We start from the raw sequence: 26513 nt of genomic DNA, 5'->3' as shown, positions 1-26513 counted from the left end.
ACGGGCCAGAGGCTGTCTTCCTCTAGACTAAGCCGCTAGCCGAACCTGAGGGTTACAATCGTGGGGGTATCATTTGGGGTTGATTTCACTGGATGCTGTGTGATTACCCTGAGCAATGAACCAGTGGATTGTGTGTTTAAGTGTGTGCTAGTATGGATGCTACCAGGGGTGGAGTGGTGGTGTTCATGCATGAGGGTTACTGGTAACTAGCGCGTGCATGTTGAGTGGGGGTAGAAATTCGTACTCCCAATGGATTGTTAATTCACCTATTAAATGCTGTTAAAGTTGTCGACAAAATTACGATTGTGGGGCTGAGGTTTGATAAAATGGTGGGTGCAGCTCTCATTTTAGTGCAGACTAGCGCTGACATAGCAGCCATGGGACGGGCCAAATCACGTCATATTTCCTGTAGCTGGGGGCGGAGACTTCAAAGGCAGGGTGCTATCGTTTCTGAGGAGTGAGAGTAAGGAGTGGTCAGATTTGGAATGGCTAATCAGTTCCCACCTCCCAGGGAAGAGTAAGGATTCTGAGCTAGTATCATCCCTTAACTCTCTGGCGAATAAATGGGAAAATGCCCAGGTCCAAAGTCCCAGCTATGGCAGGCTCCACCTATTCTCTGGAATAACGCCCACCCCTAAAGGGGAAGAGGAGTATGAGACCTGGGTAGAGCAGGCCTCTCAGTTGGTAGATGTGTGGCAGTGCTCTGATGTCGTAAAGTGACAGAAATTGATTGAGAGTTTGAGTGGGTGGGCTGATGTTGTGAGAGCCATCAGGTCATGATACCCTCTAGCAAATACAGCCGATTACATGAGAAAGCTGGAAAATACCTTTGGCACGACATGAAGCCCAATGGAGCACATGACGGGGTTTCAGAACATAGGTCAGGAGAAGGGGGAGATGCTTTCTGCCTATATCTTTCAGCGGGAGAGGCAGCTAAATTGCTTGCGGCACAGGGGGGCCATTCAGGCCGCTGAGGTAGATCAGTTAAGAATGGACCAGATAGCAAAGGGCGCCCAGTCCCAGGACCTGATCGCTTGAGGTCTCTGACTATCTCCTAATACGTGTCCCCCTACCTCATTTGTTGAACTGATCAGATAAGTACGAGAAGAGAGGGAGAGGGAAGGGGAATAGACAGAATGAGCAGAGCACCCCTGTGGCCGTTCCCATCAATAATAAATATACCGTTTTGGATACTGTTGGTAGGGACGACCTACCAGGGACAAGTTGCAGTGGTTGCGTCTCTGGCACCGAGACTGGACCCTCAGCTCAGAAGGGAAGGAGGGAAAAGAGGAGAGCAGTAGTGATAGGGGATTCGATAGCTAGGGGGACAGATAAGAGGTTCTGTGGAAGCGATCGAGAATCTCGGATGGTCTGTTGCCTCCCTGGTGCCAGGGTCTGCGATATTTCGGTTCGAGTTCTCAGTATTCTCAGGAGGGAGGGTGAGCAGCCAGCTGTTGTGGTCCATGTAGGGACCAATGATGTGGATAGGAAGGAGGAGGAGGTCCTGCAAAGAGGGTTTAGGGAGTTAGGTGCAAAGTTGAAGGACAGGACCTCTAGGGTTGCAATCTCAGGATTGCTACCCATGCCACGTGCTAGTGAGGCTAGAAATAGGAAAATAATGCAGCTAAATACATGGCTAAGGAGATGGTGCAGGAGCAAGGGCTTCATGTTTCTGGACAATTGGGCTTTGTTCCAAGGAAGATGGGACCTGTTCCGACAGGACGGGTTGCACCTGAACTGGAGGGGGACTAACATCCTTGCAGGAAGGTTTGCTAGTGCTGCTCCGGGGGGGTTTAAACTAGACTTGCAGGGGGAGGGGATCCAGAGTGTTAGAGCAGATAGTGAGGTGGAGGAGGATAAAGGTCATGCAAGGACAGCATGTATAGACAGAAATCAAAGGTTTCTACATGACAGAAATGTTCTTAGGTGCATCTATTTCAATGCAAAGAGTATTGTAGGTAAAGCAGATGAGCTTAGGGTGTGGATTGGCACATGGGATTACGACATTATTGCCACTAGTGAAACATGGTTGCAGGAGGGGCAGGATTGGCAGCTTAAAGTTCCAGGGTTCCGTTGTTTCAGACGTGATAGAGGGGGAGGGATGAAAGGGGAGGAGTGGCATTACTAGTCAAGGAAAATATCACAGCCCGAAGGGCTTGTCGACAGATTCCACATGGGTGGAGCTGAGGAATGGGAAAGGTGTGACTCACACTAATAGGGTTGTATTATAGACCGCCCAATAGTCAGAGAGAATTGGAGGAGCAAATCTGTAGAGAGATAGCAGACCGACGTAAGAAACAGAAAGTTGTAATAGTAGGGGATTTTAACTTTCCACATTCTGACTGGGATTCCCACACTGTGAAAGGGCTAGATGGCTTGAAGTTTGTCAAATGTGTTCAGGAATGCTTTCTAAGTCAATATATAGAGGTACCTACGAGAGAAGATGCAATACTTGATCTCCTATTAGGGAACCAGACAGGTCAGGTGACAGAAGTAAGTGTAGGCGAACATTTTGAGTCCAGTGACCATGATGTCATTAGCTTCAAGTTAATTATGGATAAGGATAGGTCTGGTCCTCGAGTTGAGGTTCTAAATTGGAGAAGGGCCAATTTTGTGGAAATGAGAAAAGATCTAGGAAGAGTGGATTGGGATAAGTTGTTTTCTGGCAAGGATATGTTCAGTAAGGTGTAATTTCAAAGGCGAAATTTTGAGAGTGCATTTTACATGTTCCTGCCAGGATTAAAGACAAAGTTAACAGGCATAAGGAACCTTGGTTTTCAAGGGATATTGGCAATCTGGTTAAGAAAAAGAGAGAAGTGTATAGCAGGTATAGGGAACAAGGAACATATGAGGTACTTGAAGAATAGAGAAAATGTAAGAAAATACTAAAGAAGGAAATCAGGAAGGCAAAAAGACATGAGGTTGCTTTGGCAGATAATGTGAAGGTAAACCCAAAGGGTTTCTACAAGTATATTAAGAGTAAAAATATAGTAAGGGACAAAATTGACCCCCAAGAAGATCAGAGTGGTCGTCTATGTGTGGAGCCTCACAAGATGGGGGAGATCTTAAACGGTTTTTTTGCATCAGTATTTACTCACAAAACTGGCATAACGTATATGGATGGAAGGAAAACAAGCAGTAGTGTCATGGAACATGTAGAGATTAAAGAGGAGGAGGTACTTGCTGCCTTACAGCGAATAAAGGTAGATAAATCCCCCGGGCCTGACATGATATTTCCTCGGACCTTGAGAGAGACTAGTGTAGAAATTGCAGGGGCCCTGGCAGAAATATTTAAAATGTCCTTAGCCACGGGTGCAGCTCATGTTGTTTGGTTCTTTAAAAAAGGCTCTAAAATTAAACCAGGCAATTACAGGCCGGTGAGCCTGACATTAGTAGTAGGCAAATTATTGGAAGGTCTTCTGTGAGATCGAATATACAAGTATTTGGACAGCCAAGGGCTGATTAAGAATATTCAGCATGGCTTTGGCGTGGTAGATTACTAAAGAATCTTTTAGAGTTTTTCAAGAAAGTTACCAAGAAAGTAGATGAAGGAAAGTCTGTGGATGATGTCTACATGGACTTTAGTAAGGCCTTTGACAAGGTCCCACATTGGAGGTTAGTTCAGAAGGTTCAGCCACTAGATATCCATGGAGAGGTTGTAAACTGGATTCAAAATTGGCTGTGTGGAAGAAGACAGAGAGTGGTAGTGGATGATTGCTTCTCAGACTGGAGGCCTGTGACTAGCAGTGCATCTCAGGGATCTGTGCTGGGACCATTGTTGTTTGTTGTCTATATCGATGATCTAGATGATAATGTGGAAAATTAGATCAGCAAGTTTGCTGATGACACTAAGATTGGAGGCATTTTGAACAGCGAGGAAGGCTTTCAAAGCTTGCAGAGGGATCTGGACCAACTGGAAAAATGGGCCAGAAAATGGCAGATGGAATTTAATGCAGACAAGTATGAGGTGTTGCAATTTGGAAGGACAAATCAAGGTAGGACATATAATGGTAGGGCACTGAGGAGTGTGGAGGAACAAAGGGATCTGGGAGTTCAGAGACATAATTCCCTGAAAGTGACGTCACAGGTAGACAAGGTTGTAAAGAAGGCTTTTGGCATCCTGGCATTCAGGGAGCAGTAGAGGAGATTGTGGCAGAGTTGAGAATGGAGATGCCTCGGTTGTTGTCAGCTGGTGTGAGCTCCCCCCCCCCCCCATCACGAATCATTACACCAGATATGCACAGGCTTTCCCTACCAAGGACCAGAGGGTGTTCACAGTGGTCAAAGTGTTATGGGAGGAGTATTTCATTTATTATGGCCTCCCCAGGTGGATACATAGTGATCAGGGATGGGATTTCAAGAGCAGATTCATCCATGAGTTACTGGGCATGCTTGGAGTCGAGAAGTCGAGGACCACACCCTATCACCCACAGGGTGATCCCCAGCCCGAGGAGTTTAATCAGACCTTGCTAGACATGCTCGGGACCCTGGAGGTCAGCGAGTAGAGCAGGTGGAGTCACCATATTGGACATTTGATCCTCAGTTACAACTGTACCCGAAATGAAGCTACCGGGTACTTGCCATACTACCTGATGTTTAGGGCAAGGCAAGGTTGCCCATTGACCTTTGTTTTGGGACTGACGAGGGCGATTTACCACCAAAGAAGTATGTGTCTGATTTGAGAAGGGAGCTGAAAAGGGCTTATGAATTAGCTGGGGTCGTGGCTGCCAAGCAGAATCAAGGAAATAAGAGGAAGTATGATCAAAAGTTTAGGTTCTTCCAATTCTTGCCGGGAGACAGAGTCCTCATAAGGAATTTGGGGCTACCTGGGAAGCATAAGTTGGCTGGCCGCTGGGAGGCTACATACTACATACTACATACATACATACATACATAGTTACATACCACCCTATGTGGTGGCGAGTCAGATGCCAAACCTACCAGTTTTCCAGGTGAAATCAGAGGATGGGAATGGGCCTGACAAGATTCTGCAAGGAACCACCTTCTGCCTCTGGGACAAGAGGTGGAGGTTGGCCCAGAGCCCGACCTGGAGCCTACACCTAGTAAGAGGACTCTGCGGTGACACGGGGTGACTGACGGACCAACAGCAGGAGAGATCAGACCGGCCCCACCCCTGAGTGGGATACTGATTCTGGGGATGAGGATCTAGAAATGTGGTATATGCTGCATTTTGCTAATTCCCCATTGATTGAGGAAGAAACTCCCAGCCCTTCTCCCGCTGAGTCAGGTGAAATGGAGGGGGGTGCTATCTGTGGACAACCTGGGTTGCAGCGGGGCACTGCAAGGGATGAAGCGGGGCTTAGCCAAGGGACAGAGGGGTCCGAGTTGCAGGTGGGCATGAGTGATAGATTCGGGAGGGCCTTGCCCGGTAGACCAGAAGTATCCCCAGTAGTGTCAGAACATGAAGAGGTAGATGAGGGGGTATGGAGATCTCACAGAATCATGAAAACACCGGATAGGCTGGCCTATGTAGCACCTGGGGAACAGAGTGTGGCACCTACTGCTTTGGGGAGCTATGTCACTGCCTTTTACACCTGGGTTGGACTTTGTGCTTTGCAGGAAGGGATGGCAAATTATCTCAAAGTCATGAGGACATGACTAAATTTGGTGGGGGGGGGGGGGAAGAGTGTAATGACCTGGGAAATGTCTCACTGCTAATATAATGATTTCTCTGTAGCACAGTGTTGGGTTATGACTAGAGATAACGGGGGCTTTGGAATGTGCGCTGGTCAATGAGGGGAGATGTTTTTTCTCTTGTGTGCCCGAGAGAAGGTTTCGCGGTCTTTTGTTCGGCGGAAGGTGGAGAGAGAAGATGCCAGAACGGAGAGGTTGTAGTCTGCAGGACAGAGTGGACTTGGAATGGGGCCGGGAGTCAACGACGCCCGGGGGAAATGGATGGAAAATTGATGGACGGGAAAACCATGAGCTCCAACGTGTGCATTAGACTGGTTCATTAAAATGGGCCCTTTTCTTTTTTGTTTTCTTTACTAACCGTACAGTCAATTTAAGAATTACAAAGCTCAGTCATTTAATCACATATTGTGTACTGTTTGTTATTTTGTGGTACTGATTTGTAACAGGGAACACATCACGCAGCATCCACCCAAACGAGATTTCTCAAGTTTAGCCAGGCCAGACGCTATCTTCCCCTAGATTAATGCTGCTAGCTGAACCTGGGGGGTTACACTTGGATTTTCAGTATTTGCAGATTTTCTCGTTTGTGCTTGGCATAAATCTGCAAGATTCCTGGACACCTGGATGTTGTGCTCATTGGTGCACAATTTACTAAATTCTTACCTCCTACGGCACTCTTGACTCTCCAGAATATCCTCTGAAAGCTCTCCAGACTGTCCCATGAGTTTCCAAACATATTCACAAACTTCTTCAGGAACAGTTCCCCTAAACTGAGAAGAGATATCGAAGAGTGTAGAATACAGAACATAGAACAGTACAGTGTAGTGACAGGCTCTTCGACTCATAATGTCCATCAGATATATGAGCAGAGTGAGACCATCGAGTCTACTCTGCCATTTGATCATGGCTGATTTATTTTCCCTCTCAACCCCATTCTCCTGCCTTCTCCCTGTAACCTTTGACCTTTGTTAAAAAAGACCTGATTAAACTTCGCTTTAAGTATACCCAGTGATTTGGCCTCCACAGCCATCTGTATCAATAACTCCCACAGATTCTCCACCATGGGAGAAAACAGGAGTACCCGGAGGAAATGCACGTGGTCACAGGGAGAACGTACAAACTCCTTACAGGCAGCAGTGGGAATTGAACCCAGGTTGCCTGTACTATAAAGCATTGTGCTAACCACTGTGCTACCGTGCTGCACGTGACCCATATCCCTGCATATCCATGAGGCCAATAGCCACCCCGGCAGTCCGTTCCAGGCATCCATCACTCCCTGTGTAAAAAATATCTTGTTCAGAGACATTGAGTAACACAGCATAGAAATACACCATTCATCCCAACAGTCCACGCTAGCCCCTGTTATCTTCCCAGCTGCCTGAGTTTGTACCATAATCTACCAAGACCCTCCCCTCCATGTACACATTCAAATGCCACTTTAACACTGCAATGGTACCCAGCTTGGCCACTTCCTCTGGCAGCTCATTCCAGGCACTCACTGTCCTACGTGTAAGGAAGTGACCTCTTAGGTCTCTTCTCAATCTCCACACTCTCACCTTGAATCTTGCCCCGTGTATCTCCTTTACACGTTCCTCCTCTCACCTCTAGTATCTAACATTTTGACCTTGGGTAAAACATCTGACTGTCTACCCTATCTCATCATTTTATAAATTACTCTCAGCTTCTGATGTTCCAGAGGAAACAAGTTTGTCCAACCTCCCCTTATGGCTCATATCCTATAATCTAGGTGGCATCCTGGGAAACCTCTTCTGCACCCTCCCCAAAGCCTATGTTACATCCTTCTTGTAACGGGGCAACCAGAACTGCACACAATACCCCAAGGGTAGCTTGACCACAGTTTTATACAGCTGTAAAATGGCTTCCTTGTTCTTCCACTCAATGCTCCAACTAATGTAGGAAAGCATGCCGTTCACCATCATTGCCACCTATGCAGGAAACTGTACATACATGGAACCTAGGAGCCCTCTGTACATCAAATCCTTCTGAACATTGTTAATGTCAAAAACGTTCCCTGATTTGTGATCCTGTGGAAATTATGGAAATCCCAAAAACAATAAGCCAGTTTTCTCCAACCCATTCGTACTCCCAGGGACAATAACCTCTCTCTTGGCTAATCCTGGGATCACTGTCAACACAAAGGAGAAACTCAGCAGGTCAGGCATTATCCATGGAGGGGAATGAATAGATGGCATTTCAGTCTGAGACCCTTCATCTGGACTGAAGAAGGTGGGGGAGATGGGAAAGAGAAGAATACAAGTCGACAGGTGATAAGTGAGACCAGGTGAGGGAGAAGGTGGGAGGGTGGGCAGCGGATGCTGTAAGATGCTAACGGGTGATAGGTGGAAGAAGTACAGGGCTGAAGAAGAAGAAATCTGATAGAAGAGGTCAATGAATGCTGGAAGAAAGGGAAGAAGGATGCCCCCTTACAAGAAGAATATGGAGGCTTTATAGAAGGTGTAGGAGAGGTTTTCCAAGTTGCCAAATGGATTAGACGGTATGTGCAATAAGAAGTGGTTAGACAAACTTGGGTTGTCTTTTCCTGGAGGAAAGGAGGTTGAAAGGAGTCCTGATAGAAGTTCATAAAAATACAAGAAGCATGGATAACATCGACTGTCTGAATCTTTTCCCAGGATAGAAATGTCAAACGCTGGAGGGCATGCATTTAAGATGGAGATGATGGACAGGTGAGGAGAAGAGATGGGGCGAGCTGGGAACCAGATGGGGAATGGAGAAAGATAGAATAAGCAGAGGGGAGTAATTACCTGAAATTAGAGAAATCATTGTTCATTCCATCAGGTTGGAGGCGAGCCAGATGGAATACGAGATGTTGCTCCTCCCACATGAGATTGGCCAAATCATGGCACTAGAGGAGGCCAAGGACTGACAGGTCAGAATAGGGACATTTAGCAACAAATATTCTATTTGAATCCTTGTGAATAAACTTTTGTTTCTGTCTTTACATGTGAGCTGGTCCTTCCTCCACACCTCGGTCCAGACGTCTGTCGGTGCACAGCACGACGTGGCATAGTAGCAGTGTAGCACCTTACAGCATCAGTGAACCAGGTTCAATTCAGACCACTTCTGTAAGGAGTTTGACGCTCTCCCCGTAATTGAATGGGTTTCCTCCAGGTGCTCCAGTTCCCTCCCACATTGAGAAAGACATATGGTTGAGTAGGCTAATTGGTCACATACGTGTAGGTGTAATTGAGCAGTGGGTGAGGAGGGCCTGTTACTGCCCTCTATCTCTAAATAGAATAAGTAAATAAATAGAATCCTGGAGGAGGGGCTCCCCATTCCCACACTCCCAGTCCCACACTGCTGCAACCACACTTTAAGGAGCGACTCAAAGCGAATGCTGAACTCACGCCAAGTGCAGGGAGTTCTCAAAGTCGGCACGTTTGTCGTCGTCGAACTTGATGTCCGGGTGCAGGTCGTCCTCGGTTTCAGCGTCGATGCACTTGCTGACGCCGGTCTTCCAAACCTTCCACCTGTACAACACAAAGCGGGCTGTGTTGGCACACTGTGTGTCATGAGCCCTGTGGGCCTGTGCACCTGTATGTGTTAATAGCTGTCTGATCAAGAATCAGAATCAGGTTTAATTTCACTGGAATATATCATGAAATTTGTTGTGTTTGCAACAGCAGTGCAATGCAATACATAATAATAGAGAAAAAAAAACAAAACCATGAATTACAGAGAGCACACATATATTAAATAGTTAAGCAAAATTAGAAATTTAAAAAGTAGTGAGGTAGTGTTCATAGGTTCAATGTCCATTCAGAAATCTGATGGTAGAGGGGAAGAAGCTGTTCCTGAACTGCTGAGTGTGTGACTCCAGGCTTCTGTACCACCTTCCTGATGGTAGCAATGAGTCATTAAGCTCTTCTGCTTTCTGTTAAATCTTGTTCCGTTTATTTTGACTAGCACGGACTTTTTGCATGCTGTGATTACTTAAAGCGGACTCCCCATTAATGGGGTTCATGTTCTGAGAATAATTCATCTTGAGGTGTGGCTCAGTCGAGCCTCTGATGTTCTGTTGCAATTCCTCCGAATAAACTCTTGTTTCCGTCTCTACATGTGAGCCTGCCGTTCCTCTGCACATGGATTCAGTCGCTTGTCAGTGCTCACTGTGACATTGTGTGGGTGGTGGTTGTGGACATCCCAACCCGCACTCACTGGGAAGGATTCTGAACTCAAATTCATAAGGTTATCTGCACTCTGCAGACTCGAACCTGCAAACCTACGGAGGGTCAGAGACACTGTTCTAGTGCTACACTGAAACCTTTATAAGGTTGTTCCCACTATTTACAGTATATCAATTACACTGGACAACAATTTTTTTCAAAAGTGTTGCTTCCTCACATTTTGTTTTTGAAACTGAACACAAATATAATTTCACACCACTTGTATCACGTAGGAATTTAGAGAAACAAACATTAACTTCTATTGAATATAATGCCTTTAATTGCATAGTAGTCTGATGCTTTGCTAAGACAACTAAGCTGAAAATGTTTGTGAAAAAGTGCTGATCTTTGTTTGTACTCAGTGTCTGAGGCTTCTTGCTTAAGCGTCCAACAATAATTATTGTTAAATCAGCCAGCTTTGATGGATTCCAGTTCCTCCATGACCGCAACGTTCCAGTGAAATCCTTCACCATGCTCGTCACTGACAGCATCAAGATTTACAGGGAAGAAGTCTAAACGGAAATGCAGAAAATGAATCTTCAGTGAAGGGTTGCACTTCAGGTTTTGTGTGCTGAAGGATATTGTCAACCAGCCGCACATAGTTTGGTGCTCTGTAGCTGCCAAGAAATTTTTCAACAACATCCTTGAATGCCTTAGATGGAATTTTCTCCAGTCCCACTAGAAGTTCTTCGAATTGCTTGTCATTGATGACCTGTTTGATTTATGGACCAACAAAAATGCTTTTCTTAATCTCACTATCAGTTATTCTGACTTAAATTATGAATTGAAATAACAAATATAGACAATTTGAGAAAATGGTGCGTGATAAGGAAGTTTCATGGTGATTGTCATGATGAGCAGCCCAAAATCCGTAAGATAGTCCCAGAAGTATTCAGGAAGCAAAATCTTTGTTGTCCAGTTTTAGCAACCATGCCGGCCATCGAATAGGTCATTAGTTTATTTTTTTTATAAAAGGTTCTACCCACTATTTACTTTATCGTATAGCTGGCCCTTCACTCCACTGAGTAGATACTGGCCCTGCAATACTAATAGATCAGTGGTCACATGTACTGAGATACAGTGAATTTTTTTGTTTTGTGTACCATCCAGATGTGCATCATTCCATACCCAACACCAAGATGTCTATCGAAGCTGGTCCCATTTCCCTGGCAAATAGTTCCATGCTTTTTATATCTCTGCACTGTACTGCTGCTGCAAACCTCACATCAGATTAGTCAGTGATAATAAATCTGACTCTAAATCACTGAATTGCAGATTCTTTAAAGACTATTAAAACTGATTTTGCTATTTTAATATTAAGCAATTCTAAAAACAAGAACACTAATAAATAATAAAAACTTTAAAATAATGAAAATCAAATGCATTTTAGATCATAAGACTATAAGATCTAGGAGCAGAATTTGGCCCATCCAAGTCTGCTCCACCATCTCATCATGGCTGATCCATTTTCCCCCTCAGCTCCAGTCTCCCATCTTCTCCTCTTTTCCTTCTAATCTGAGGAAAATCCTCTGATATATCCCCACAGAATCTCAACACCATGATGGAAGGGAGCTAGAAGTGTGGAGCCTGGGATTTGCCTCCTTGGGGAAGAAATCACTGGGAACAAATTTGGCTGCTTGCCCTTCCGCGGGTGAGGGGCCAGCCACCATTACCTGTACAGCTTCTGCCTGTCCTGGAGCTCCCTCTGACGATGCGACCGAAAGATGGGTAATGTGTCATCAGTGGGTCGCTTAGCTGTGGCGAGAAGAGATTACACGATCAAGTTCACAGGCATGCTCGGCAGATCGTACTTACAAAAGCCGATGTAAAATGCACATAGTCTGACATTAACAGACAGACGGACATCCTTTATTGATCCCGAGGAAAATTGGGTTTCACACCAACCAAGAGTAGTGAAGAAATATAGCAATATAAAACCATAAATGATTAAATAATAATAAGTTAATCATGCCAAGCGGAAATAAGTCCAGGACCAGCCTATTGACTCAGTGTGTCTGACACTCTGAGGGAGGAGTTGTAAAGTTTGATGGCCACAGGTAGGAATGACTTCCTATGACGCTCAGTGTTACATCTTGGTGGAATGAGTCTCTGGCTGAATGTACTCCTGTGCCTAACCAGTACATTATGGAGTGGATGGGAGTCATTGTCCAAGATGGCATGCAACTTGGACAGCATCTTCTTTTCAGACACCACCGTCAGAGAGTCCAGTTCCACCCCCACAACATCACTGGCCTTACGAATGAGTTTGTTGATTCTGTTGGTGTCTGCTACCCTCAGCCTGCTGCCCCAGCACACAACAGCCAACATGATAGCACTGGCCACCACAGCCTTGTAGAACATGCTCAGCATCGTCCGGCAGATGTTAAAGGACCTCAATCTCCTCAGGAAACAGAGTCGGCTCTGACTCTTGTAGACAGCCTCAGTGTTCTTTGACCAGTCCAGTTTATTGTCCATTCATATCCCCAGGTATTTGTAATCCTCCACCATGTCCACACTGACCCCTTGGATGGAAACAGGGGTCACCAGTGCCTTAGCCCTCCTCAGGTCCACCACCAGCTCCCTAGTCTTTTTCACATTAAGCTGCAGATGATTCTGCTCACACCATGTGACAAAGTTTCCCACCGTAGCCCTGTACTCAGCCTCATCTCCCTTGCTGATGCATCCAACTATGGCAGAGTCATCAGAAAACTTCTGAAGATGGCAAGACTCTGCAGTAGTTGAAGTCCGAGGTGTAGATGGTGAAGAGAAAGGGAGACAGGACAGACCCCTGTGGAGCCCCAGTACAGCTGATCACTCTGTCTGACACACAGTGTCACATATATATGTTTACTTTGCTCCCGCTGCCTGTAACCTACACAGGACTGTTATTCCCTGTAATATAAAGTGAGACCCCTACTCTCTCTAGTCTAAAGTATATTCAGAGGCTGTGTTTTGTAATATACACATGGACTTCTGTTGTATGAAATATATACAAGGACTGTTACTTCATGTACTATGCAATGGGACTACTGTTGTCTGTAATATACACAGGAACTGGTTTTCTCCATGATCTACAGAGAGTGATATTTATATCATTATATAGGTATCACTGCTCTCTATCACATATAGGGACTGCTATTTTCTGTAGTAAAAATGCAAGAAAGTGCAACCTCAGTTATATACATGGAAAGCACTACTCTCTGTAGCAAGGTTTCTCAACTGGGGTTCCCCTGAAGCCTAGGGTTCCATGAGAAGTTGTGATTAAAAGAAAATAAACATCAGTTTTTGAACTTCACACATTCTGGGATACTAACGATGCTGACCAGTGATGGGCAGTGGTCGAGTAGCCCTGTAAGCAATCTCGTTCAATATCTCTCAGAGCAGTAGGGCAGTGTGCAGTGGGACTGTATTTATTTGCTTCAGTCCATTCTCAATTTTTGACACGAGATAGGGGAGGACAGTAGGGTAATAATTGGTGAGCACTGTATTGCATGGAGGGGAGGACGGTAGGCTGATAATTAGTGAGAGCTGTATTGCACGGAGGGGAGGACAGTAGGGTAATAATTGGTGAGAGCTGTATTGCATGGAGGGGAGGATGGTAGGCTGATAATTAGTGAGAGCTGTATTGCACGGAGGGGAGGATGGTAGGATAATGAGGGCCATGAAGTGCGAATTCCAAGCATTAGATGGACTCGCCCAGCTTGGGCAGTGATGTCAGCCTCTCCCTCCCAAATTATCTCCCAACTTCCCTTAAGGGTCACTGACTAATTTATTGGAGTGAACAAACTCAACCAGTGTAGGAGAAAATTGGAGGGAAATTTTCACACTAAAGGATTTTTTTTAAAAACACACTGCCACTTAGCTGCTGACCTGCTACTTTGCTGTTGTTGTAATCATTGCAAAAGGTCGATTGTGTAGGTTAGAAGTGAATTGTATTGTGAAGTTTTTGTATTTTTGCAGTTTTCTCTTTCAGTTATTTATTACGTCATTCTTGTTATGCAACAACAGACACAATAAATTTCAAATGAAAGCTACTTATCGATGGGTTTTGCACAGAGGGGTGATCCAAGTTGTCCTATTCCAAACAACTATTCCAAGTTGTCCTATTCCAAACAACTATTCCAAGTTGTCCTATTCCAGTCTGTACCAAACAACTTACAAATTTGGCGATGGCTCCAGCAAAATTGAAAACAACATTGAACGATAAATCTCAGCCAGATGACACGTAAAAGTGCTGATTATTTTAAATGAGTATTGGAATCTCAAAACAGAGTAAAGCTTTTGTGAATAAAGTCACAGTAAAAAGACTCAGGAAGGAAGTTATTTAGTAACAGAAGTTATTACCTAGAAAAGGAAAAGTCACACAGTTGGTGAAAACCTATTAATACCAGCATGTAAAATTACAGTGGATAAAATGGGTTGAACATAGTTCAGTGTCAGAAATGGAAAAGGTTTCATTCTCAAACAGCACAGTAATTTGACATATTGACTACATGTCACGTGATGCTGAAGAAGTTTTGTGTGATAAACTGAACAGCAACAGTTTCTCTATGCAGGTTGATGAGTCCACAGATTTCACCAATAAATGTCATGTTGTAGCATTTGTAAGATTTGTAAATGATGGCGAAATTCAAGAAACCCTTTTCTACTGCAAAGAGCTGCCCAAAACAAGCAAAGGGCAAGATATGTTTAATGTTTTGTCTTCATATCTGGAAACATAAAGGTCTGTCTTGAAGGAACTGTGTTAGCATCAGTACTGATGCTGCCCCATCAATGATTGGCTCCACAAGAGGTTTCATTTCTCTTGTAAAACAAAATTCTGACATTGTCACAACACACTGCTTCAACATTGTCAATAACATTTTATGTTGTAAATAGCATAATTAAAATCAATTTACAACCTTTATTTAAATTAAATCTACCTTTAGTAAAACTAAATGCCATTTCGGCTTAAGCCAGTTATTCAACAGAAACTTATGATGTTTGCCTTGTGAGTTTTTAAAATTTATGAAAGGGAGAGACTAATTTCAGGAAAGGTAAGCTAAGCTTAACCACCCATTTTTTCCAAGAACATTTAGCTAAAATTCATTCTCTGCCGAACAAATAATTGACAATTATTTTTGGATCATTATATCTGCAACTTACTCATCATGCTAACGTACTGTGAGCTGTAGATGTAATAATTTTTACGTTGGGATTCCCTGAGACCTGAAAATTATTTCAAAGGTTCCTCCAGGGCAAAAGGGTTGAGAAAGGCTGCTCTATATGGGGACTGTTACGCTCTGTAATATACATAGGGATTGCTACCCTCCATAACATACATAGGCACTGTTATTCTCTATGTTACACAATGGGAACACTACTCTCTACAGATTGCTGCTGTTATCTGTAGTGTGCACAGAAAGTGCCACAAGCACAAGTGACATGAACTTTTCCTGCCATTATCTGCATTACACACCAGTACTGCATTTTATACAGCAGCAGATGCTCACTGTAATGGAACTGTAATGGTTCCCTACAACCTTCTAAGTGATCCATGTTCCACCAGTTTCAGCCTGCAGCTCACTGCCACAAGTAAACAGCAATGTCTGTGTCTCCGATCCCACCCTCCGGAATCCCTTCCTGAACCCTCGCTACCTCCCCAACCCTTCTCCCACAGTCTCACCTGCTCCTTCCCGGAGGCAGACGCTGTCATTGTGGCACAACCATCTGTAGCAGGGGAAGACGAGGCTCTCTCCCGAAGGTGGCCGCACCATCACGTAGCGGCAGAACCAATTGTCCTCCACCAGGAACTTCTCCTTGTCCAGTTGCACCCACCAGATGCAACCCAGGTCCTTCTCACTCTCCACCCCGTATTCATGCACCTGGCCAATCAAATCAGAGGTCGCGTCACTAAATAAGATAGCGCAATGCTATTAGAGCTTGGGGCATCAAATTTGGAGTTCAATTCCAGCACAACCTTCAAGGAGACTGTAAGGTCTCCCTGAGAGACAGTGTGGATTTCCTCCGGGTGCTCTGGCTTACTCCAAGACTCCAAAGACAGACCAGTCGGTAGTTTAATTGGTCATCGTAAATTGTCCTGTGATTAGGCAAAAGTTAAACGGGAGGGTTGCTGAGCAGCATAGCTGATTTGGCTGGAAGGGCCTATTCCGTAAAATGGATGGAGGTGGATGGAGAGAGGGATAGAGGGGGAGAGAGAGAAAGATGGAGAGGGGGAGAAAAAGATGGAGAGAGAGAGAGGGTGTGTGGGGGCAGAGAGAGGGGAAAGAAAGAGGAAGAGAGAGAGGAAGAGGGAAAGAGAGAAAGCAGGAGAGAGAGAAAGATGTAGAGAGAGATGGAGGAGGAAAGAAAGAGGATGAGAGAGGAAGAGGGAGTGAGAGCAAGAGAAAGGGGGGGAGAGAGAGAGAGAGAGAGAGAGAGAGAGAGAGAGAGAGAGAGAGAGAGAGAGAGAGAGGAAGGGAGAGAGAGGAAGGGAGAGAGAGGGAGGGAAGAGAGAAAGAGAGGGAGGGATGAGAGAGAGGGAGGGAGAGAAGAGAGGAGGAAGAAAAGGGGAGAGAGAGCAAGAGAACAAGGGGGAGAGAGAAAGGGGAAAGAGAGAGAGAAAGAGGGTGAGAGAGAGAGGGGAGAGAGAGGAGGAGAGGGGGAGAGAGAGCAAGAGGGGAGAGAGAGAGAAAGAGGGAGAGAGAAAGAGAGCAAGAGGGAGAGAGAGCAAGAGTGGAAGAGAGCGAGGGGGAGAGTGAGAAAGAGACAAAAAAGGAGATAGAAATAGAGAGAGACAGGCGGACAGAGGGACAGAAATAGGAAGGACTGAGCAGAATCCTCAAGGTGATGATTTGGAGCAAATTTAATCAGTCTTGGTTGTCCACAGCTCTGGAAGTCTCCCCTTAAATCTTCTTGTTTTTTTATGCTTTCACTGAAGATGAAAACTGACATATCACTCATCCCTAATTGCCCCAGAGGGTCCATTTAAGATTCAAACTGCAATTGCTGGAAATCTGAAATAAAGACAGAAAATATCAGAAAAGCTCAGCAGGCTAGGTAGCATCTGCAGAGAGTGAAACCAGGTTGATTTTTCACCAGAGAGAGTCTAGCGCAATTTCAGAATAGAAGAGTATCCACTTAGAACAGACATGAAAAGGAATTTCTATAGCCAGAGGGTGGCGAATCTATGGAATTCATGGCCACAGACAGCTGTGGAGGCCAAGCCATTCAGTATATTTAAAGCAGAGGCAGCTAGGATCCCAATTAGTCAGGGCGTCAAAGGTTACAGGGAGGGGGTAGGAGAATGGGATTGAGGAGGATAATAACTCAGTCAATGGGCTAAATGGCCTAATGTCCTGTGGTGTTAAAAACCACTGCAAGAATATGTTAAAATTACATGGCTATTTAAAACTTTATAAACAGTATTTAAAGTTTACTTCTGTTATTTCAGCTTCAATATTAACTTCATAGTCTGATGAAGGATCTTCTCTCTTAGACATTAATTCTGTTTCTCTTTGTATTGATTCTGCCTGAAGGCACACACTCAGCAAGTTAGGAGCAGCTTCTTCCCCTCTGCCATTCAATTTCTAAATGGACATTGAACCCATGAACACTACCTCACCACTTTTTTTTTAATTCTGTTTTTGCACGACTTATTTTAATTAACTATCTAATATAAATACACTTGCTGTATTCCATTTTTCTATATATTTATCTTGTATTGCATTGTACTGCTGCCGCAATGTTAACAGGTTTCACGATATACGCTGGTGATATTAAACCTGATTCTGATTCTGAGCTGATAAATGCCTTTTAGCTTTTTCTGGGGTTTTTTTTACAACATCTCATTAGTTTCTTGGATACTGTTTCTTTTTTTTTTGAAGGACTTTCTTTTTTTTTTAACTAAATTTAAATTCTCCAGCAACATGGAGGCATGAACTCAAACCTCTCAGTCAACAATACAGAACTCTGGCTGCCAGGACCAATTGGCCAGAAGTCAAATAATTGGAATTCCGGAGTTGGGAAGCTACAGGTGTTCATGGCAATGGCAGACCAGTATTGGAATCAGAATCAGGTTTAATAACATCAGCCTATGGTCTGAAATTTGTTCTCTTTGTGGTAACAGTACAGTGCAATGCGTAATATATAGGGAAAACTGAATTCCAGTAAGCATGTATATGAATACTAAATAGTTGTTAAAATAAGTAATGCAAAAACAGAAATAAGTAATGCAAAAACAAAAATAAGTAATGCAAAAACAGAGATAAAGTAGTGAGGTGGTGTTCATGGGTTCAATGTCCTTTCAGTAATCAGTTGGCAGAGGGGAAGAAGCTGTTTCTGAATCACTGAGTGTGTGCCTTCAGACTCCTGTACCTCCTTCCTGACAGTCACCATGAGAAGAGGGCATGTCCTGGGTGATGGGGGTCCTTTATGATGAGCAGCAGTGTAGGAGGTGTAGTTCCATATAGGAAAGAAGCCAGCCACTCTGGTACGAGAGGAAGCGAGCCAACTTCCAAGGTAGGGTCTCAACCCAATAGGTAGTCTGTCCATTTTCCTTCACAGATGCTGCCCCACCCACTGAGTTCCTCCAGCAGTTTGCCATATTTTCCAGCTTCTGCACTTCCTTGTGTCTCCAAGTTTATCTCTATTTGCCATGAATGTTTTGTGGGCAGCTCGAGAACTGCACCCACTTACACAAACACTATCAATCGTGCCAAGAAAGATAACAGCAGTCATAATCCACACTCATATCTGCCAATGCTTTCAGCAAGGTTAGAAAATATTGAGCAATTTTTTAAACAAGATTTGAGTTTGTTCATCAAACATACATCAATATACTCAGTGAACAATCTTGCACTCAACGTAAGTAAGATCAAAGAGCTGATTGTGGACTTCAGAAAGGGTAGGATGAGGGAACAAACCATTCCTCATAGAGGGATCAGAAGTGGAGAGAGTGAGCAATTTCACTTTCCTGGGTGTCAAAATCTCTGAAGATCTAACCTGGATCCAAGATATTGATGCAGCTATAAAGAAGGTTATATTTCATCAGAAGTTTGAGAAGATTTGGTTTGCCAACTAAAACACTTGAAAACTTCTACTGATGTACTGTGAAGAACATTCGGACAGGTTGTATCACTGTCTGGTATGGGGTGGAGGGGGTACTGCTAGGATCATAGCAAGTTTCAGAGAGGTGTAAACTCATTCATTTCCATCATGGGTGCTAGCCTCCGTAGTATCCAGGATATTTTTAAGGTGCGGTGCCTCAGAAAAGCGGCTTCCATCATCAAGGAGCCTCATCACCCAGGACATGCCCTCTTCTCTTTGTTACCATCAGGATGGAGGTACAGGAGCTTGAAGGCACACACTCAGCGATTCAGGGACAGCTTCTTCCCCTCTGACATCTGATTTCTGAATGGACATTGAACCCGTGAACACCACCTCACTAGTTTTTTTTTTAGATTAGATTTATTTGCATCACGAGTACATTTGAACATACAGTGAAAGGCTTTGTTGGCGTCAAATCAAATCGGTGAGGATTGTGCTGGGAGCAGCCCGCAAGTATTGCCATGCTTCTAGCACCAACATACCCTGCCTACGGCTCATTAGCCCTAACCCAGGGTTTCCAACCTTATCTATGCCATGGACCCCTATCATTAACCAGGGAGTCCGTGGACCCCAGGTGGAAACTCCCTGATGTGCATTTCCAGGAAGTAGGAGGAAACCGGAATGCTCAGAGGAAACCATGCAGTCACGGGAAGAAGAACATGCAAACTGCACCTTAGAGGCAGTGGCAGGAATTAAACACCGACCTTACAATCACCAGATTGTAAAAACATTACACTAACCACTATGACACCGTGTCCCCTTGACTTCCTACAATTTGTTCTCTGACATATAGTGTCTACAAAAAGTATTCCCCCCCCCCCCCAGAAGTTTTCATGTTTTATTGTTTTACAACATTGAATCACAGTGGATATAATTTGGCTTTTTTGACACCAGTCTACAGATAAAGACACTTCTGTGTCAAAGTGAAAACAGATCTCTACAAAGTGATCTAAATTAATTACAAATATAAACACAAACTAATTAATTGCTTAAGTATTCACCCCCTTTAATATGACACACCTAATCATCACTGGTGCAGCCAAATGGTTTCAGAAATCACATAATTAGTTAAATGGAGATCTGTGTGCTGTCAAGGTGTTTCAATTGATTATAGTAAAAATATACCTATATCTGGAAGGTGCAACTGCTGGTGAGTCAGTGGCCTGACATATGAAAACAAAAGAACATTCCAAGCAACTCTTGACTTTTCCTGACTTGAAAACCACAAGTCAGGAGATGGATACAGGAAAATTTCCAAGTTGCTGAATAGAAAGAATATGGAACAGCTGTAAGTCTGCCTAGAGCAGGCTGTCCTCAAAAACTGAGTGACCATGCAAGAAGGGGACGGGACTAGTGAGGGAGGCCACCAAGAGACCTATGACAATTCTGGAGGAGTTACGAGCTTCAGTGGCTGAGTTGGGAGAGACTGTGCATACAGCAACTGTTGCCCAGGTGCTTCACCAGTCACAGCTTCATGGGAGAGTGGCAAAGAGAAAGCCACTGTTGAAAAAAATTCACATGAAATCTTAGCTAGAGTTTTCCAGAAGGCATAACAGAGACTCTGAAGTCAGCTGGAAAAAATCCTATGGTCTGATGAAATCAAAATTGGCCATCAGACTAAACTCTACAGTTGGTGTTAGCCAAGCACCACACTTTGGCAAAATAACATCATCCGTGAAGCATGGTGCTGGCTGCATTGTGTCGTGGGGATGTTTCACTGCAACAGGTCCTGGAAGGCTTGTGAAGGTAGAGGCTAAAACAAATGCAGCAAAATTACAGGGAAATCCTGGAGGAAAACCTGATGCAGTCTGCAAGTGAATTGCGACTTTGGAGAAGATTTGTTTTCCAGCAAGGCAATAGCTCCAAGCATAAAGCCAAAGCTACACAGGAATGGCTTAAAAGCAACCGAGCTAATGTCCTGGAGTGGTCAAGTCAGAGTCCAGACCTCAATCCAAATGAGAATTTGTGGCTGGACTTGAAAAGGGCTGATCACTCATGATCCCCATGCAATCTGACAGAGCTTGAGCAGTTTTGTAACAAAGAATAGGGAAAATTTGCAGTCCAGGTGTGCAGAGCTGATAGAGACCAATCCACACAGAGGTGAGTAATTATGCAATTATTTTGTGTTTTATATTTGTAATTAACTTAGATCACTTTATAGAGATCCATTTTCACTTTGACATGAAAGTGACTTTTTCTGAGTCAAAAAAGCCAAATTAAATCCAAGGTGATTCAATGTTGTACAACAATAAAAGATGAAAATGTCTGGGGGGGTGGGGTGAATACATTTTATAGGCACTGAGTGCCTATCAAATCTCATTTGTTTGTTATGTTTCCTACCTGCACCAAGGAATAACTCAAAGCAAGAAGAACTCAATAGGAGTGAGTTTCGGAAGATGTGACTTCTTTAGGTGTAACCTGCAGGAGGAGTAAGGCATGAGTGGCAATTTACACCAGAGTAACACACTAGAGCCAATTTACACCAGGGGTAACTTACAACAGAGCAAACGGGAAGGATGTGAAGGCCATGGAGAAGGTGCAGAAGAGGTTCACCAGGATGCTGCCTTGATTAGAAAGCATATTCTATAAAGAGGGGTTGGACAAAATCAGGTTGTTTTCTCTGAAGCAGCAGAGGTTAGAAGGAGAAATGATTTCAGATTTAATTTTATTTATCACACGTACATCAAAACATGTAGTGAAGTATTATTGGCCTTTAATGAGAAGAATCTATTGGTTATTAAAACCTGTACTGATTGGTGATTGAGGAATTTCAACATGAGGGCAGTACTGTCATGTAGTAGTTAGCACAATGCTTTACAGTACAGGTGATCCAGGTTCAATTCCCGCCACTGCCTGTAAGAAGTTTGTACGTTCTCCCTGTGACGGCATGGGTTTCTTCCAGGTGCTCTGGTTTCCTCCCACAGTCCAAAGGCATATGGGTTGGTAGGTTAATTGGTCATTGTAAACTGTCCAGTGATTAGACTAGGATTAAGTTGGGGATTGCTGGGTAGCGGGGCTCGAAGGTCTGGAGGGGTCTATTCCGTGCTGTATCTCATTAAATTAAATACATTTCTCAATTTTGTCAAACAAATAAATAAAAAGTGTCATTTGCACTACACCCAAGGATGCGCAGGGGGCAGCCAGCAAGTGTTGCCACACCTCCACTCTCATAATCCAATAGACCTCACCTTTCGACCTCCTTCACTTCAAAGAGAAAAACCCAAAGCGTGAAAAGCAGAGCTTTAGAAAAGCGAGTGGCTGAGTGGTCCACTTTAGGGACACAGTCATAGAGTATGACAGCACAGAAACAGGCCCTTCAGTCCATCCAGTGCTTGCCAGCCTGGTTTTCTTCCTAGTCCCCAACTACCTGCTCCCGGACCATAGCCCTTGATCCCTCTTATCCACGTAGCTATCCAAACTTCTCTTAAATGTTACAACCGATCCCAACTCTACCATTTCCGCTGGTGTCTCTTGAGTGAAGTAATTTGGCCTCAGAATCCCCTTAAATATTTAACCTATGACTTCTAGTTCTAGTCTCACCCAGCTTGAGGGGAAATAAGCCTACCTGCATTCACCCTATAAAAGCTGATTAATTTATATAGCTGTTGGATCTCCCCCATTCTCCTGCACTCCAGGGAATAAATTTCTTACTAACATACAAACTATTAGAGGAACCCAGCAGGTCAGACAGCATCAATGGAGAAGAATAAACAGTCGATGTTACGGACCAAGGACCTACATCAGGCCTGGAGAGGAAGGGAGCAGAAGCGAGAATAAGTAGGTGGACGGAGTGGAATGTGGCAAGAGATAAGTGAGACCAGGTGAGGGGGAAGGTAGGTGGCTGGGGTGGGAGATGATGTGAAAAGCAGGGAGGTGATAGGTTGAAATCGTCGTGGTCTGAAGAAGTAATCTGATAGGAGAGGAGAGTAGAGCATGGAAGAAAGGGAATGCAGAGGAGCACCGGAGGGAGGAGATAGGCAGGTGAGAAGAAGAGAAGGGGTAAGAGGGGAGCCAGAATGGGGAATGGAAAAGAGAAGGCGGACGGAAATTACTAGAAGTTAGAGAAATCGATGTTCAAGTTGGAGGCTACCCAGACTGAAGATGAGGAGTTGCTGCTCCAATAAATTTCTGTGTCCTTAGACATCCCACCGTTGCTGGGGGTCGACCTGGCTCCCTCTCCACCAGGATGGTCAGTGTCACTGGACACGTTAATAACCAGCCCTCTTCGCGCTCTGCGGCGGGGAGACGTGCGCGCAGAGAGCGATAGAGATCCTCATTCGTTCACACCCACTGTTAGTGTTGTCAGTGCCTCACAGGTAAACTGAAGCAACAGGGTATTCAGAAAGAGAGAGCGGGAGCCCTGCCAGCAAAACCTTTTCAAGGATGATCGCATCGTAGTCAAGGGGAAATTTTGTAGTCAGTGCTGAAGCAAGGGAGTGTCCGTGGGGGGATGGTCAGCCTGAAAGGTATTATTGTTACAAGCAGATCTCACTGCCTCCGTCTTTTACACACAGCCACGTCCTTTCTTCTCTCTCTTTCCTTTTTTCTCCCTTTCTTCTCTCCACACACTATCTCTCTCCCCACACGCACACTCTTTCCATACTCCCGTCATTTCCTCTCTTTTTCAAATTTCAAATTTCCTCTCAAATTTATTATCGAAGTACGTACTCTGTATGTCACCACAAACAGCCCTGAGATTCATTTTCTTGTGGGCATACTCAATAAGTTCATAATAGAACCATAACAGAATCATTGAAAGACCGGATCTACTTGGACGCTCGACCAGAGTGCAAAAGACAACAAACTGTGCAAATACAAATAATAATAAATAAGCAATAAATATTGAGAACATGAGAAGTTCCACACACTCTCTCTCTCTCTCTTTCCATTTTCACACTCATGCTCTCTCACCCCACGCGCACTCTCCATCTCGCGCCAGACACACACTCACTCCCCACACACTCCCTCGCTTTCCATGCTCACTCCCTTTCTACGTGTGTTTTCCCGCTCTCCTCACACATTATCCCCCAACACCCTCTCTCCCATGTACCTTCTTCCTCTCAAACTTTTACACTCCGTTTCTTCACCGGGTCCTTCCCCACCCCCCCCCCCCCCCGATACACAATCTCTCCCCATCCCCTACATCCTCAGCCACGCTCATATATTCTCCCGTACCCGCACCCATTGACACCCTTTCCTTTACACTCTCCCTCTTTCCCGCCATACTCTCCTTCACACTCTCACACGTTCCCTTTCCCTCTCCCCCGTCCCTCTCACTTACGCTCCCCCTCTCCAGGTCATTGTACAGCCACTTGTCGAGGAGAGTTCTCTTGCTGGACCCCCTCTCTCCCACTAGGGTGACATAGACGTAGTCGTTGGTTCCCGAGTAGTCTGACGTTCCAGTGGCTACCGTGACCCTGTAGGTGACCATCTCTCCTGTCGAGGTACGGAGACTCGGAGCCCAGCTGCAGAGAAATACTTTACAAGGCAGGGGCGGCGCACTTTATGTAAATAACAGCCGCATTCATGTTGAAACGAGTGTTCCGAGTGCCGCCTGTTGGGACACTCCCAGTGACTGTGGTTTGTGGGCTCGGTTTGCGTTGCTTTGGAAGCTGCCGCTATGCGTTCCGACTCCGACACCTTCAGCAGGGGTCTGGAACCAGACAGCTTCCCCGCCGCCGAACTGAACCGGTGACTCCCGCAATGACAGACCAAAAAGGGTAGGTCAAGGAAAGGGCAGAAAGTGGGCACAGCAATTGGCGCTGCTGTCTCAGATCTCCAGAGACGCATGTTCGATCCCCACTTCCGGCGCTCTGTGTGTATGTTTGTCTTTATCCCTCTTTGCATGTGTGTGTTGATTGTGTATGCCTGTTTTGTGCATTTTGTGTGTGGCTGTGTATGTGCGTTATGCGTTTGTTGTGTGTGCATGTGTGTGTGTGTGTATGTCTGTTGTGCGTACGTTGTGTGTGTGGGGGGAGTGCATGTTGAGTGTGTCTGTGCATAGGCATGTGTGTATATTGTGTGGTGTGTTTTGAGAGCATGTGTGTGTGTTTGTGTAACAGTATGCAGAATACAGTGTTACAGTTACAAAGAAAGTGCAGTGCAGACAGACAATAAGGTACAAGGTCTATAACAAATCTTTTTATTTATTACGTATTTATTTATTGAGATACAGCGCAGATTACGATCTTCTGGTCCTTCTGGTGCCACACCACCAGCAATTCCCTGATTTAACCCTAGCCTAATCACAGGACAATTTACAATGACCAATTAACCTACCAACCAGTACATCTTTGGACTATGAGAGGACACTGGGTCACAGGGCGAACATACAAACTCCTCACAGGCAGTGGTGGGAATTGAACCTGTGTTGTTTGTACTGTCAAGTGTTGTGCTAACCACTACACTACCATGCTGACCCAGAGTAGACTGTGAGGTGAAAAGCTGATCTTATTGTACCTGTGAGCAGTTCAATAGACTGGATGGAAGCTGTCCTTGAGCCTGGTGGTACGTTTTCCTGAGGCAATGTGAAGTGTAGGCAGAAGTAGCAGTAGTTGTGTGATCAGTCGAGTTGAGTACGATCTTCTCTTAAGGGGTTGTCTATTGGCGGATCCTCAGGTGTCTGTGGAGGCTGAGACAGATCTATTGCCCCACTAACTACCCTCCACCAGAAACTGTAGGTACATAAGCCCTGTGTCTATTGTCCTTCGTCTCAACCCGTGAAGAGGGGATGGAGGAGCAAATGGTCACAGCATCTACAACCTCTCTAACTACCCTCAGTGGGGGCTGAAAGTACATACAGAGCCAGAGCCTGTTATCCCTCCTAACTACCCCTGGTGGGGTCACACCTTGGAATCACTAGCCCAATATGACACTCCATAACTCCATTCATTCTTGCTGGGAAGAGAAAGAAAGTCCTTCCATTCACCTGCTCCCTCACCTCCGTTCTGGGCCCCAAACACAAAGTACACTGCAGATGCTCTGGTCAAATCAAGATGTACAAAAAAGCTGGATGAACTCAGCAGGTCGGGCAGCATCATCCGCTTCTTTCAACGGATGTCGCCCGACCTGCTGAATTCATCCACTTTTTTTTTGTACGTCTGGGCCCCAAACAGTCCTTCACGTGCGAATCTGCTGGGGTTGACTATTGTGTCTGGCGCTTCTGACGTGGCCTCCTCTACACCAGTAAGACCAGTCGTTAAATGCAGCACTGCTTCGTTCAGCACCTCTGCTCCATCTGCTAAACTGGAACTTCTCAGTGGCCAAACATTTTCATTCCCATTCTTATTCCAGGTTCTGACATATCAGTCCATGGCCTCCTCTGTGCAAGATGAGACCATCCTCAGGGTCAAGGAACAACATCTTATATTCCATCTGTCAGCCTCCAATCTGATGGCATAAATATTGATTTCTCCTTCTGGTAAAAAAAATTCTCCCTCCTCCTCCACTCTTCTACTATTCTCCACTCTGGCCTCCTACCTCTCCTCACCTGCCTAGATAGAGATAGATAGAAAGATACTTTATTGATCCCAAAGGAAATTACAGTGTTACAGTAGCATTATAAGT

The 26513-nt window shown here is 44.8% G+C and overlaps 1 protein-coding gene across 1 annotated transcript in view; it reads right to left on the bottom strand.

The window, feature by feature from the left end:
* Nucleotides 1–24630, bottom strand: part of alox12 (arachidonate 12-lipoxygenase) — a 72123-nt gene extending 47493 nt beyond the window's left edge. Inside the window, exons 1-5 of the mRNA XM_073048887.1 lie at nucleotides 24229–24630; nucleotides 15526–15724; nucleotides 11534–11615; nucleotides 9042–9164; nucleotides 6319–6425 (exon numbers count right to left, since the gene is read on the bottom strand). Coding sequence (XP_072904988.1) covers nucleotides 6319–6425; nucleotides 9042–9164; nucleotides 11534–11615; nucleotides 15526–15724; nucleotides 24229–24378 — 661 coding nt within the window. The 5' untranslated portion in view covers nucleotides 24379–24630. The remainder of the gene's footprint in view (nucleotides 1–6318; nucleotides 6426–9041; nucleotides 9165–11533; nucleotides 11616–15525; nucleotides 15725–24228) is intronic.
* Nucleotides 24631–26513: the final 1883 nt, after the last annotated feature.

This window comes from Hemitrygon akajei, chromosome 6 (assembly GCF_048418815.1).
Source record: "Hemitrygon akajei chromosome 6, sHemAka1.3, whole genome shotgun sequence".
In the NCBI taxonomy this organism is placed as follows: domain Eukaryota; kingdom Metazoa; phylum Chordata; class Chondrichthyes; order Myliobatiformes; family Dasyatidae; genus Hemitrygon; species Hemitrygon akajei.
Note: the sequence above shows the minus strand (reverse complement) of the source record. Positions and strands in the feature narration are given on the sequence as shown.